We start from the raw sequence: 13,387 nt of genomic DNA, 5'->3' as shown, positions 1-13,387 counted from the left end.
TTGTTTATACAGTACACAAAATTGATAAATGATAATGCATGTATTTGCTAATAAAAATCTCACTGGCCATTTTATTAGGTACTAATGCTTTATGTAGGACCAACAGTAGAAATGTGTTTGATAAATGAGTTAGTTAGTGGATGCTATTGTACCTGATACACTCTTAACATCATGTATTGTGCATAATATATTGTACCTATTAATGCATGAAATAAAAGCACTAGTTGTAGCCTACAAAGTGACCAAGTAGTGCAATTAGTGTAGATTTATATATATATATATATATATATATATATATATATATATATATATATATATATATATATATATATATATATATAAATCTACACTATATATAAGTATGCGAAATAATTGAACAATTGTAGACCAAGTTTCACAAGTTCTTCATTTTAGTATGTAGATAGCAGCATTATTGCAGTCGTCGTAAACAAGATGAATAGTGTTCATGTGAACTTCCTTCTGCTCCAAACGGACACTTTTACTCAGCTCATGACTTAAAACCCCGCTGTACTCCAGCAAATCAGAGCGAGGCGAGTGCACTGATGGATTATCTAATAGTGTACTGCTATATATCACCTCATATCCACATTCTTGGGATTATAACACAGCTGTGCAATACTTCGGCCCCAGTATATTGCTCAAGGTCATCATTCAAAGTGCACAGGGATAAGCGGTATCTCCATGTAATGCGCCACGACCACAATATATTATTAATTGTCCGCTTTGTTGGCCTGCTTATTCATGACTGGGGAGCTTATAAAGGAAACGTGAGAAACGTAATGCCAGAGTGACACCATTGTGTGGACAAAGCAATCAAGTCTAAATTATTAAAGAACACTATTGACTTATTTACCAGCTGTGAAATAGTTTCTATTGGATTTTTAAGACATGTCATAATGGAGGCTCCAAAAGTATATCTGTGATCCTTGAGAAAAAGATAATTTCAGTCTTTCGAGTGTTCAGAAAGTTGACAATGTAATAAACATCTGCTATAAATTCTGCTGTAAATTGCTCACTTCTACAGTTATCAGTAGTGCAAGAGAACATTGTGAAAGCAATTAACAAACCATATATTGTGCAGTACTAAAGCTGTTGACTCACATATAACATTCTGGCATTGTACAAAACAATTTAGAGGAAGTTGAGATGCCAAACCACAAATAACTGCTGAATGAAGATGGCATGTATTAAATGAAGTGTATGTTTGCCATCTATTATAACAGGACAGATGCGATTGCTCAGCGCTCATTAAAATCCTTTTCCAGGGTGTTAAGAAGTGCAGGGTTTCACCGTGTGCTTGTTGTTGTGAAGTGATAAATATATGTCTTAGGTTTGAATAGGTGTATATATGCAATGATTATACATTGTGAGTTTGTAAATGGAATTGGAAAGTGTGTGTATGCAGGTGTAAGTGTTTTGTCCTGGTCCTGAAGCTCCCCAGCTGTCTGAGACACTTGAGGCTCCCAGTGGGATTGTTGGAGTGAAGACAAGCACCTGCAGAATGCTGGTCCCAGCTGATCTTTTTTTTTTTAACCAGGGAACAAAGAGTGTGTACTGAGAAACAGGCTTCCTCGTAGAGAATGTACAGTATGTTAATAACTTAAAGAGACACATGTACATTTAACACTCAGTAACACAATTTATTCACATATGTATGTTTTTTTACAACATTATTCCTCAGTAACATATATTTATCACTTACACTGACACAAACAATAGTTTGTCGTACTCTACTTGTGCCTCAAGCCACGTTTCAGCACTTACACTAAACTAACATGTCATACATGTCAGTTAGTTGCAGTCAGGAGTTGCTGAAACAGCCTGGCAGCAAATTATATACTCTTTCATTTGTTGAGAGAGAGAGAGAGAAAATGAGAGAGAGAGAGAGCCATCAAACACGTTGCTCCAAAATCTCTCATACATGCGTAATATGATTGGAGTGCTTTTTTTGTTCCCATCAAACCATTTACGAAGAGCCCTTCTACATGTGTATGTGTGCATCCTACTGCCAATGTCTTTCATCAAGATAGACCTGCATCATCATCATCGTAGTAAACATAATAACATTGTATTGATTTGAGGTTACACTTTTCTCTAAGGACACATGGATAGCTAAACCATGACAGCATGAAGACGGATAAAGATAAAAAATAAATATATACAATCACAACATTGCCTTCAATTTGTCACATCAGTGCTTGGGTATAAAATATAGGCAGGTCTTCTAAAAATTTTAATTCATTGGCCTGAAGGACTGAAGAAGGGCACTGACCCAGAAACACACACACACACACACACACACACACACACACACACACACACACACACACACACACACACACTCTCTTCTAGTACAAAGAAGAGGTAAAACTCTGTCGCCGCCTGCTGTTTATAACTGGAATTGCATCCTACATTCAGTCAATAATGCTAATAAAACTAAAACTGCAGGTTTTCATGTCCAGATTCATTACAATTAAAACAATTTCTAGTTCTAAGGATCATATGTAAGTCGTGCAGTGTTTGTATGGCATGCACACAGCATTTTAAATGAGCGGGAGCATCGGCCGTTCCACGTACGATGCCATCACCACAACCCTCCATTTGCATCTCACCCACCTGGCTAATAAAGCAACATACGTATGATGCTGTTAATAGACTTCAGTTCAGCATTCAACATGTTAATGTTCAGCACTTGATAGAGAAGCTGAGCCTACTGGGCCTGAACACCTTCCTTCTGCAACTGGATCCAGGACTTTCTGACTGTGAGACCTCAGTCAGTTCAGATCAGGAACAGCATCTCCAGCACTCAAGCACTCAGCACTTGCACAGCTCGAATCACATCATCAAGTTCACCGATAACACAACCATGGTGGGTCTCATCAGCAAGAACGACAAGTCTGCTTAAAGAGAGGAGGTGCAACAGATAACAGCCTGGTCTAGAGCCAACAAAATGTCTCTGAATGTTGACAAAACCAAATAGATGTTTGTTGACTTTAGGAGAGCACAGATCACCCATTCTCCACTGATCATTGATGGATCCCTTGTGGAGATCGACAAGAGCACCAAATTCCTGGGTGTTTATCTCCACCTGGTCACCCAACAACAGCTCCATCACCAAGAAAGCCGTGTCTTTACTTTCTAAGAATCCTGACAAAAGCCCCCCCACCTAACCAAGTTCTACAGAGGGCCCATTGAGAACATTCTGATCAGCTGCATCAGTGCCAAGACCCTACAGAGGAGAGTGAGGACAGATGAGAAGATCATAGGAGTCTCTCTCCCCTTTATCACGGACATCAGGAAAGAGATTCTGAAGCATCCAGGCCTCACATCCACATCCTCACACAACAGTTTTTTCCCTCAAGCCATCAGGCTCTTCAACACACAGAACTGAACTGGAACTAAAACTCAGACGCACACACTCAGTCAACTGTGTGTTACTGAGCTGCTACAAATCTGAACTCTGAAAACCTAATACTCATTTCACACATCCGTGTCTTCAACACCACATATTATTGAATTATAACTACATAACTGTTTACACGCTGTTTTTGCACATTCATTTGACTGCTGCTATTGCTGTTTTGCACAATCTCTTGTTTACATTTTGTGTTTATTTACAGGTAAACTCCTGTATACAGTTCTCTTTTGCACACTGTACTGTATAACATACAGCAGGTCTACTGGTAGAGCTATTTTCCAGGTTGTACACGATGCACTTCAGGTGGCGAGGACAATTTACTTTAGTCCTCAGCTCTGTGTTTTCGTAGCTTTATGTTGTTTATGTACGTTTCTCATGTCACTGTGAACTGCATCAGCTATTTATGGTTGAAATGACAATAAAAGCTTCTTGAAATGATGAGCTCTGTGAGCAACAAAAGAATAATCCCTGCATTATGTTCAGTAATTCACATTAGATCCAATATGTAATACTTATATCCAGCTTTCAAGGTTAAAGGTTAATTTTTATTATATCCCCCCCTCCTCGGGTTAAAGTTTATTGCACTGCTCATGGTGTCATAACTTTGCGCATGAACTCTGCCCTCTGCAAAGTGCACGCTTTGATTTCTCAGGCTGCACATTAAGTGTATACCTGTGTTTGTATAGATATATGTATATATAGTTGTTTTACTATGGGTTTAACAGCAGAGAGAGGATTTTGCAGTGGCTCTACCATGCAGTCTCTGGCTTTTTCTACAGGCTTTTTGTTTTGGTGTCGCCGCGACGCAAAGCTGAAAAAGTGCCACCGGTCACCGAGCCTCTGCTCCTCATCCCCGCCACACAGCTGGCCGAGAAGATCCGCCGCAGACAGGTCTGTACTTCCGCTCACACTCCACACCCTCACCCACAAACTCAACACAACCCAAACAAACCTCAGTAACTCGGAACGACAGGTTCCCAAAAAACACCTGGATAACAGGTGCATATGTAATTTTTATAGTGGACAAAAAGAAACGTACAGCTCTGCTGTGTAGGAAGACAAAGCAAGATCTCAATGCTGATGTTATTCAGTCAACAACCTTATGTGTCCCCTCTTTTACCATTAAAACAAACCTCACCCATCAAGGCACAGACTCCACAAGACCTCCAATGGTGTGCTGTGGGATCTGGCAACGAAACATGAACAGTAGATCTTGTAAGTTGTATGCTTTTATGTGTTTATCCAGGACATCCAACAGATTCTAGATCAAATTGAGATCTGGGGAATCTGAAGGCCAAATCAACACCTTGAACACTTTCTCATGTTCCTCAAACCATTCCCTAAACTTATTTTGCAGTGTTTCAAAAAGCATTGTCTTTGTAAAAGAGGTCACTAGGTTATTAGTGAATGCAGTGGCCATTAAGAAGGGTGTTTGGCCTACAGCAATGTTTATGAAGGTTGTACAATATGTACAAGTAAAACCCACATGAATGCCAGGACCAAATGTTTCCCAGCAGAACACTGCCCAGAGCATGACACCTCCTCTGCCAGCTTGCCTTCTACACCTAGGTGCCATTTCTTCCCCTCATAAGCAACACACATGCACCCAGCCAGTTACATGATGTTTAAAAAAAACAAACAAAAACAAAGGGGATCATTGCTTTATGGTTTATTTCTGATGTTTACGTGTCTGTTGTAGGTTCTTTTTGTAATGGATGGGGTCAGTATTGGCACACTGATCAGTTTGTTGCTAAGCAGATCCGAAAGCAGTGAGCTGTGATACACGGGGTGTTTTGACATCTTTCTATTATAGCAATATTTATTCAGTATTCAGGTGCCACATAATGGGAAAATTATTGGTATTTACCTCACCTGTCAGTGGTTTTAATGGCCTTAAATTCCTGCCATCTACCAAGATTTATTTTGTAATAAAATTCTAAATGCACATTTTGTAGTTTCACCATCATTATAGTGGTCTATTTTCACTTTAAGTAATTGTTTCCCACACTTATTATAGAGTTGATTTCTCTTTCATCAGACACTGCACACACACACGAAAAAGAAAGAAAAAGAAGAAACATGTTCCTTAGGAGGCAATTGGAAAATCTGACTTATCATTTAAATTTTTATCCTATCGAAGGCTCTTGTAACTGTGCTGAAAATAGCCCCCAGTAAAATAATGACGTAATTACAAAAGTCCATTATCCTTCTTCTTCTTTTGGCTTCTCCCATTAGGGGTCGCCACAGCGGATCATCTGTCTCCATACCCCCCTGTCCTCTACATCTGCCTCTTTCAACCCAACTACCTGCATGTCTTCCCTCACCACATCCATAAACCTCCTTTTTGGTCTTCCTCTTTTCCTCCTTCCTGGTGGCTCCATCCTCAGCATTCTCCTACAGATGCACCCCATGTCCCTCCTCTGCACATGTCCAAACCATCTTAATCTCACCTCCCTCACCTTGTCTCCAAAACATCCTACATGCGCTGTCCCTCTAATAAACTCATTTCTAATCTTGTCCCTCCTCATCACTCCCAACGAAAACCTCAACATCTTTAGCTCTGCTACCTCCAGCTCCACCTCCTGTCTTTTACTCAATGCCACTGTCTCTAAACCATACAACATCACAGGTCTCACCACAGTCCTATGAACTTTCCCTTTCACAGTTGCAGATACCCTTCTATCGCAACCAACCAAAATTCGTATTATTATCACTAAAGACAACACTAAAGACAAAAGTGTCAATATTTGTGTATTTCCCTTAAAACACTTGCTCCAGGGTCTCAGCTATCATTAAATAATTGAAGCCCCCTGGATTGGCTTTAAAAGGTTGACCTGTTGATTTCAGAGCTGCTGCTGTTTCATCTCGTGTGTTGTTTCATATTCCAAGGCACAGTATGTCATCACATAAAAAAATGGGTGGGCAAAAAAATTTGCAAATTTTCACCACAGAGAAAATTCCCTTGTCTGCAAATAGGACAGGGCATCATGATACATCTCTCATTATCAGGTGTCAGTGCTTTTATTTCAGAACATCTTGATTATTCTGCTTATTTGTCCCCCTTTTCTTTTAGTAGATATGTACAGTGAGGAAAATAAGTATTTGAACACCCTGCTATTTTGCAAGTTCTCCCACTTAGAAATCATGGAGGCGTCTGAAATTGTCATCGTAGGTGCATGTCCACTGTGAGAGACATAATCTAAAAGAAAAAATCCAGAAATCACAATATATGAATTTTAAACTATTTATTTGTATGATACAGCTGCAAATAAGTATTTGAACACCTGTCTATCAGCTAGAATTCTGACCCTCAAAGACCTGTTAGTCTGCCTTTAAAATGTCCACCGCCACTACATTTATTATCCTAAATTCGATGCACCTGTTTGAGGTCGTTAGCTGCATAAAGACACCTGTCCACCCCATACAATCAGTAAGAATCCAACTACTAACATGGCCAAGACCAAAGAGCTGTCCAAAGACACTAGAGACAAAATTGTACACCTCCACAAGGCTGGAAAGGGCTACGGGGAAATTGCCAAGCAGCTTGGTGAAAAAAGGTCCACTGTTGGAGCAATCATTAGAAAATGGAAGAAGCTAAACATGACTGTCAATCTCCCTCGGACTGGAGCTCCATGCAAGATCTCACCTCGTGGGGTCTCAATGATCCTAAGGAAGGTGAGAAATCAGCCCAGAACTACAGGAGGAGCTGGTCAATGACCTGAAAAGAGCTGGGACCACCGTTTCCAAGGTTACTGTTGGTAATACACTAAGGCGTCATGGTTTGAAATCATGCATGGCACGGAAGGTGCCCCTGCTTAAACCAGCACATGTCCAGGCACGTCTTAAGTTTGCCAATGACCATTTGGATGATCCAGAGGAGTCATGGGAGAAATTCATGTGGTCAGATGAGACCAAAATAGAACTTTTGGGTCATAATTCCACTAAACGTGTTTGGAGAAAGAAGAATGATGAGTACCATCCCAAGAACACCATCCCTACTGTGAAGCATGGGGTGGTAGCATCATCTTTGGGGGTGTTTTTCTGCACATGGGACAGGGCGACTGCACTGTATTAAGGAGAGGATGACCGGGGCCATGTATTGCGAGATTTTGGGAACAACCTCCTTCCCTCAGTTAGAGCATTGAAGATGGGTCGAGGCTGGGTCTTCCAACATGACAATGACCGAGCGCACAGCCAGGATAACCAAGGAGTGGCTCTGTAAGAAGCATATTAAGGTTCTGGCTGGCCTAGCCAGTCTCCAGACCTAAACCCAATAGAGAATCTTTGAAGGGAGCTCAAACTCCGTGTTTCTCAGTAACAGGCCAGAAACCTGACTGATCTAGAGAAGATCTGTGTGGAGGAGTGGGCCAAAATCCCTCCTGCAGTGTGTGCAAACCTGGTGAAAAACTACAGGAAACGTTTGACCTCTGTAATTGCAAACAAAGGCTACTGTACCAAATATTAACATTGACTTTCTCAGGTGTTCAAATACTTATTTGCAGCTGTATCATACAAATAAATAGTTAAAAAATCATACATTGTGATTTCTGGATTATTTTTTTAGATCATGTCTCTCACAGTGGACATGCACCTACAATGACAATTTCAGACCCCTCTATGATTTCTAAGTGGGAGAACTTGCAAAATAGCAGTGTTCAAATACTTATTTTCCTCACTGTAAATGTTAAATTTTAGCCGCTGAACAGAAATCTCGAAAATGCAAACAAATAGCATGATACATATTGCCTAAGCACATGAAACTACACTGCTTCGGAATGACTAAAGCACAGTTGTACTGTTCCTCTATAGTGAAACCAGACACTGATATTTCCACTTACTCTATACGGACACAGATAGTGTAGTTATTTTATACACACACAAACACTACTGTTTGTTCTGAGCACAGGTGTCGAGTGTAGAGGTGGTTCAGGCCTACATAGACAGGATCCAGCAGGTGAACCCCCTCCTGAATGCTGTGGTTAAAGACAGGTGAGTCCACGCATTTACAGTCTTAGTGTCAATTTACACACAACCGCAATGTTCATACGTGATCTGAGCATCACGCGACCCAATACACACACATCCACGCCTCTAATGGGACTTCACGGTAAATTCAAGGTGAACCGAGCAGCACTCTGTCGTGTTTATTAAAGGCTTGACCTAGCTATGCTCAAATTCACATTTGCATTGGCCCTTTATTTACATTCATTTAAATAAAGTGCACTGCCAGGATTTCAGACTGCCTCTGGTGAAAGGTCTGAGCTACCTTTACCTCAGAAAAACCTTAGAAAATATATATTTAGTTTTTTTCATATATATCAAGAACAGGAAAATAGTTTTAGATAAGTCAGTTATGTTTTGTGTGTGTGTGTCTGATTTTTGGTCTTTGCAAACTGCCAATAGTTAATCAAAATGTTTCATCATATTCAAAGTGTGTGTAAATATATTTCTACCTTCACCTCATCTAATATCTCTCAGATTTTCAGCAGCTTTGGCAGAAGCAGCTCAGGTGGACAGGCTGATAAAGGAGGAGACTGAGGGTGAAGAGACTCTTGCAGACCGATTTCCTCTGCTGGGGGTCCCATTATCTATCAAAGAGTCTTTTTTCTTGCAGGGTAAAACACTTAAAACAGTATCTCTATAATTAGTGAATTCCAAGCCCCATAAAGCTGCATTTATCTTTGTCTAACATGGTATTTGTGTTTCAGGTATGCCCTGCACTACAGGCCTGGTCTCTCGCGCTGGTTTTGTTGCCAGTTCAGACGCTCCTGCTGTTGCCCTTCTGAAGAGAGCCGGAGCCATTCCTCTGGGAGTGACTAACACCAGCGAGCTGTGCATGTGGCTGGAGTCTCACAATCACTTGTACGGCATCACCAGTAACCCCTATGACACGAGCAGGATATGTGGAGGAAGCTCAGGTGCGAGAGAAATAGACAAGCAGTTTATATGTAGTTTGTGCTGCTCTCACCATTTTAGAGATACTCGTGTAAAACAATCATGTACTGATAGTGTGAAGGTTTTAATCCTTTGAATAAAATGCACACCGGTCAAAGGTTATACGATTAAGGCCTCTTTGACCATACACCATAAAATGTCATGTTATAATGCCTATAAAATGGTAACGTCTGTGATTAAGAAATGTGTGTTCCTCATTCATTCTTTCTCCTGTAGGTGGGGAGGGCAGTATTCTGGGTAGCGGGGGCTCAGTGATTGGAATTGGTTCAGACATTGGCGGCAGCATTCGCATTCCCTGTTTCTTTAACGGCATATTTGGACACAAAGGCACTCCAGGTTCGTGCGTGTTATTGCACATGCTAGATAGCGGTTCAGATTTTGTGCATGTGGGTGTTTGTGAAGTACATAATTAAACTGTGTTGCAGGAATCATCTCTAATGACGGCCAGCTCCCTCGCAGCTCAGGGCTTCAGGAGGAACTTCTGAGTACTGGTCCAATGTGTCGCTATGCAGCAGACCTGCTGCCTATGCTGAGGATAATGGCTGGAGAAAATGCAGACAAGTAAACAAACATACACCATTATTTCAACTGCAAACCTGTCACATCAAAAGCATTATTTGAACAAAAATATGTTAGAAGTATATCAATGGGATGGCCAAAGCAATTTGTGGGGTCCAAACAATATACAAATTTAATTTAATGCAATTTAATTAGATCAGTTAGGCCTATGTGAGTTTGTGGTGGCCAATCAGATGAGTGTTGCTACCAGACCACCTCGTTTTTGAGCATTTCGGAATCTGCGTCTCTTGACATTTTCACACACCACAATCTCCAAAGCGTTCAAAAAATGGAGTGATAAACAAAAAAAAAGCAGAGGTGGTATCTCTGTTATTCTTCATAGGCTTCAGAAGGTGGTTCCAAATCTGCAATGGAACTCTAACAGAATCATAGTATGAACAGTGATTAAAGAGCAAACAGAGGGAAGCATAATTCTCCAAGAAAGATCAGAGGTGATTGACCAGACTGTATTGAGATTTCACAACCATCTCAACATACTCAACCCATTTGAACTTTTGGGCAGTTGGGCTATAAAAGCAGAAGAGGACATACACTCCTGTCCTCACCAAACACCTACATGAGAGTCACAAGCAGGTCTTTGTCATGAAGCATTTTCTGCAACAAAATGCTGTTTATGAATTCTTCTTTGATTCCAAACTTCTGAGTTTGATTCCATTTCTATTTTTCTTTCACAGCCGAGTGACATGGAATAAAATAACCATTTAGATGTTATTTATAATTCATGGTGAAATAGCTGGGCTCTGAGGTGTAAAGAAATTCTGTGGTGAACAAGTGGTTCAAGAGCTTTTCACTCTCACTCCAGAGAGTACTGATAACCCTTATAAATTCACTTGTACTCTGAACAGCAAAAGTTCTGAGGTCCTTTCCTGTTTGTCATGATTAAAGTAAAAGATTGTGAACATTTTAACTGCATTGCTGTACAAAGTAGCTGTTAAACACTGTTTCTTGCCCTGATGTGCCTGTATAGATTATCCCTGTCCTCGAAGGTGGACCTGAAGAAGTTGCGCTTCTTCACAGTAGTAGACGATGGCGGATCTCCATGGACATCTCCTGTGGACAAACAGCTGGTTGAAGCACAGAGAAAGGTGGGATACTGGGAAGGTTCTAATACGTCTGTACAAATTACATTGAACAAACAAATGCCAAATCATTTGTTGTTTTTTTGGTGTTTGCAGGTGGTTCAGCGACTAGAAGCAGATTTGGGAGTCAAAGTTAAGGAAATTAGCTTTCCACAGCTAAAATACTCCTTCCAGATGTGGGATACATGCATGGCACTGCCAGATGAAGATGGCAAGGTTAGTTTCTGAATGTTCTAATAGTGCTATTATTAGTTATACACCTGGTGCAGCAGAGATTATTTTGCCACTCAGATAGGAAGGTCATGAGTTTAAATCCTAATTCCACTAAGATGCCAAAGCAGAGCCTCTGAGCAAATCCCTCAACCCTCAACTGGTAATCTGCATACAAAAGAGATATAATTTGCTCTGAATAAAGGCATCTGCCAAATGTAGTGAATATACTCTCATTTGTGTTTCAGCCACCACAGCCTATGGTGGAGCTGATGGCAGATGGAGGTTCGACCGTGTGGCCGGTGTGGGAACTGATTAAGTGGATTTTTGGGAAATCTGACCACACACTGCCTTCTATTGGTAACACACCAAATGAAATCACAAACCTGTACATTACTAGATAAGTCCTCACACATCTCCACTATAAAGAAAAGGTATGAATAATTGTACTAATCCACTTCTTCCTATGGATTATTCAGGTGTGTCTCTAATGCACAGCAAACCATCACCGTTCTACCTTAAGCAGAAAGAGGCACTGCAGCATGACATGAATGAGGTGTTGGGAAAGGATGGTGTGCTGCTGTACCCCTCACATCCTCTGCTGGCCCCCAAACACCATCATCCCTTATTCACAGTGTTCAACTTCTCCTACACAGGTGACACCACAGAAACTTGAACTAAAACTCATATACATCATTTAAGCATATTCATGATTCTTTTCTTCTCACCTGTCTGCAGGGATCTTCAATGCACTGGGCCTTCCTGTTACCCAGTGTCCTTTAGGGTTGAGTGTGGAGGGTCTTCCCCTCGGGGTGCAAGTGGTGGGAGGGAAGCTGCAAGACCGGTTAACGCTAGCTGTGGCTCTGTATCTGGAGAAAGCTTTCGGAGGTTGGAGGAACCCAGGAACCGCCTGAGAGAATGGACCACATGGAGCTGCAACTTTCATGAAATTATTAAATATACTAATGATCAACTTTTACTCGTGTCTACTGAACATTTATTAAAGCAGTTTTAGAGAAGTAGGGTCACTGGAGAGTTTCTGGTGGACTCTTGAATGCTTAGATTCTGAGATTGTTAGAAAAGGTTTCAAAAGGAAATGAAGAAAACAAGCAAATAACAAACAAAAGATGATCAAAGTAAAATGAGTTTTAGGTTCCAGGGTTTTCATTTACCATCACATTATAAGCATTTGAATACTGACATTGTAAGTAATAGCGGGTAGTGCTACACTGCGCTAACTCTAGTTTTTTGTTTTATACCCCTTGCATTGTTGTGTATGTTTTCAATTTAATAACAATATAAACTTTCATTCGGCTTCTCCCGTTAGAGGTCGCCACAGCGGATCCTCCGCACGTTTTTGATTTGGCACATGTTTTACGCTGGATGCCCTTCCTAACGCAATCCTCCTCATTTATCCGGGCTTGGGACCGGCACTGAGAGTGGCTGGGGATGGTACCCTGACCGGGAATCGAACCCGGGTCGCAGCGGTAATAATTTAATAACAATATAAATAATAATAATAATATAATGCACTCAAAGTGTGAGGTGGAAACAAAACAAACTTGCAGTCCGCCACTTTATATGTTCCTGAGGGAACTCAGTTAACTGTTCTACTCATAAAAATGATTGCAATCAGTACACGTGTACCAACCGAAAGCCCTGTACAGGAAACATACAGTTACACCCCAGAATAAATAATGTCCTGACTTGGCTGAAATTGATGACGTGTTTGAATATGTGTATGATATGTTGCTCTAACTGGTCCTGGCAGTTGGGAAAAATGTATAGTTTAAACGTAACTATTGGAAAACATTTGTTTAATAAAATATATTTGCCATTTCTATTTAAAGTTGAATAAGTGAGAGGCTTAGATCAGACCCTCATGTTTGATTGCAACAATCAACAAAATATTTTGTTCACAGAATAAAAATGAAAAATAGCTGGTATTAATAAACGACAGGCTGGAATATATGGTCAAACATTTGTGTTCCCTTCACTGCATCTATAAAACCTGTGCACAAGATCTGAGCTTCATAAAGAACATGTTCAGATGTATTGCACAAAGCCCTGACCTCAACCCCACTGAACTCCTGTGCTGCTCTTTCCATTCAAACTCATTCAAATG

At 40.6% G+C, this 13,387-nt stretch overlaps 1 protein-coding gene across 1 annotated transcript; it reads left to right on the top strand.

Moving 5' to 3' along the window:
* Window positions 1-2,599: 2,599 nt before the first annotated feature.
* faah2b (fatty acid amide hydrolase 2b) lies at window positions 2,600-12,235 on the top strand. Its single transcript, XM_046851938.1, has 12 exons — window positions 2,600-2,890; window positions 4,142-4,330; window positions 8,346-8,428; window positions 8,918-9,054; window positions 9,148-9,357; window positions 9,611-9,730; window positions 9,820-9,955; window positions 10,941-11,058; window positions 11,149-11,268; window positions 11,511-11,622; window positions 11,742-11,918; window positions 12,001-12,235. Exons 1-12 carry the CDS (start codon window positions 2,600-2,602, stop codon window positions 12,174-12,176), a joined length of 1,869 nt encoding a protein of 622 aa, XP_046707894.1. The 3' UTR covers window positions 12,177-12,235.
* Window positions 12,236-13,387: the final 1,152 nt, after the last annotated feature.

This window comes from Silurus meridionalis, chromosome 6, assembly GCF_014805685.1.
Source record: "Silurus meridionalis isolate SWU-2019-XX chromosome 6, ASM1480568v1, whole genome shotgun sequence".
Lineage (NCBI taxonomy): Eukaryota > Metazoa > Chordata > Actinopteri > Siluriformes > Siluridae > Silurus > Silurus meridionalis.
This window is presented reverse-complemented; position numbering and strand designations above follow the sequence as displayed.

Bases quoted from the DNA above. Each gene is read 5' to 3' on its own strand.
- faah2b (XM_046851938.1), top strand. From the start codon at position 2,600: ATGCCATCACCACAACCCTCCATTTGCATCTCACCCACCTGGCTAATA. The intron at 8,429-8,917 runs GTGAGTCCACGC...AATATCTCTCAG, and splicing joins AATGCTGTGGTTAAAGACAG to ATTTTCAGCAGCTTTGGCAG. The intron at 11,059-11,148 runs GTGGGATACTGG...TGGTGTTTGCAG, and splicing joins TGGTTGAAGCACAGAGAAAG to GTGGTTCAGCGACTAGAAGC.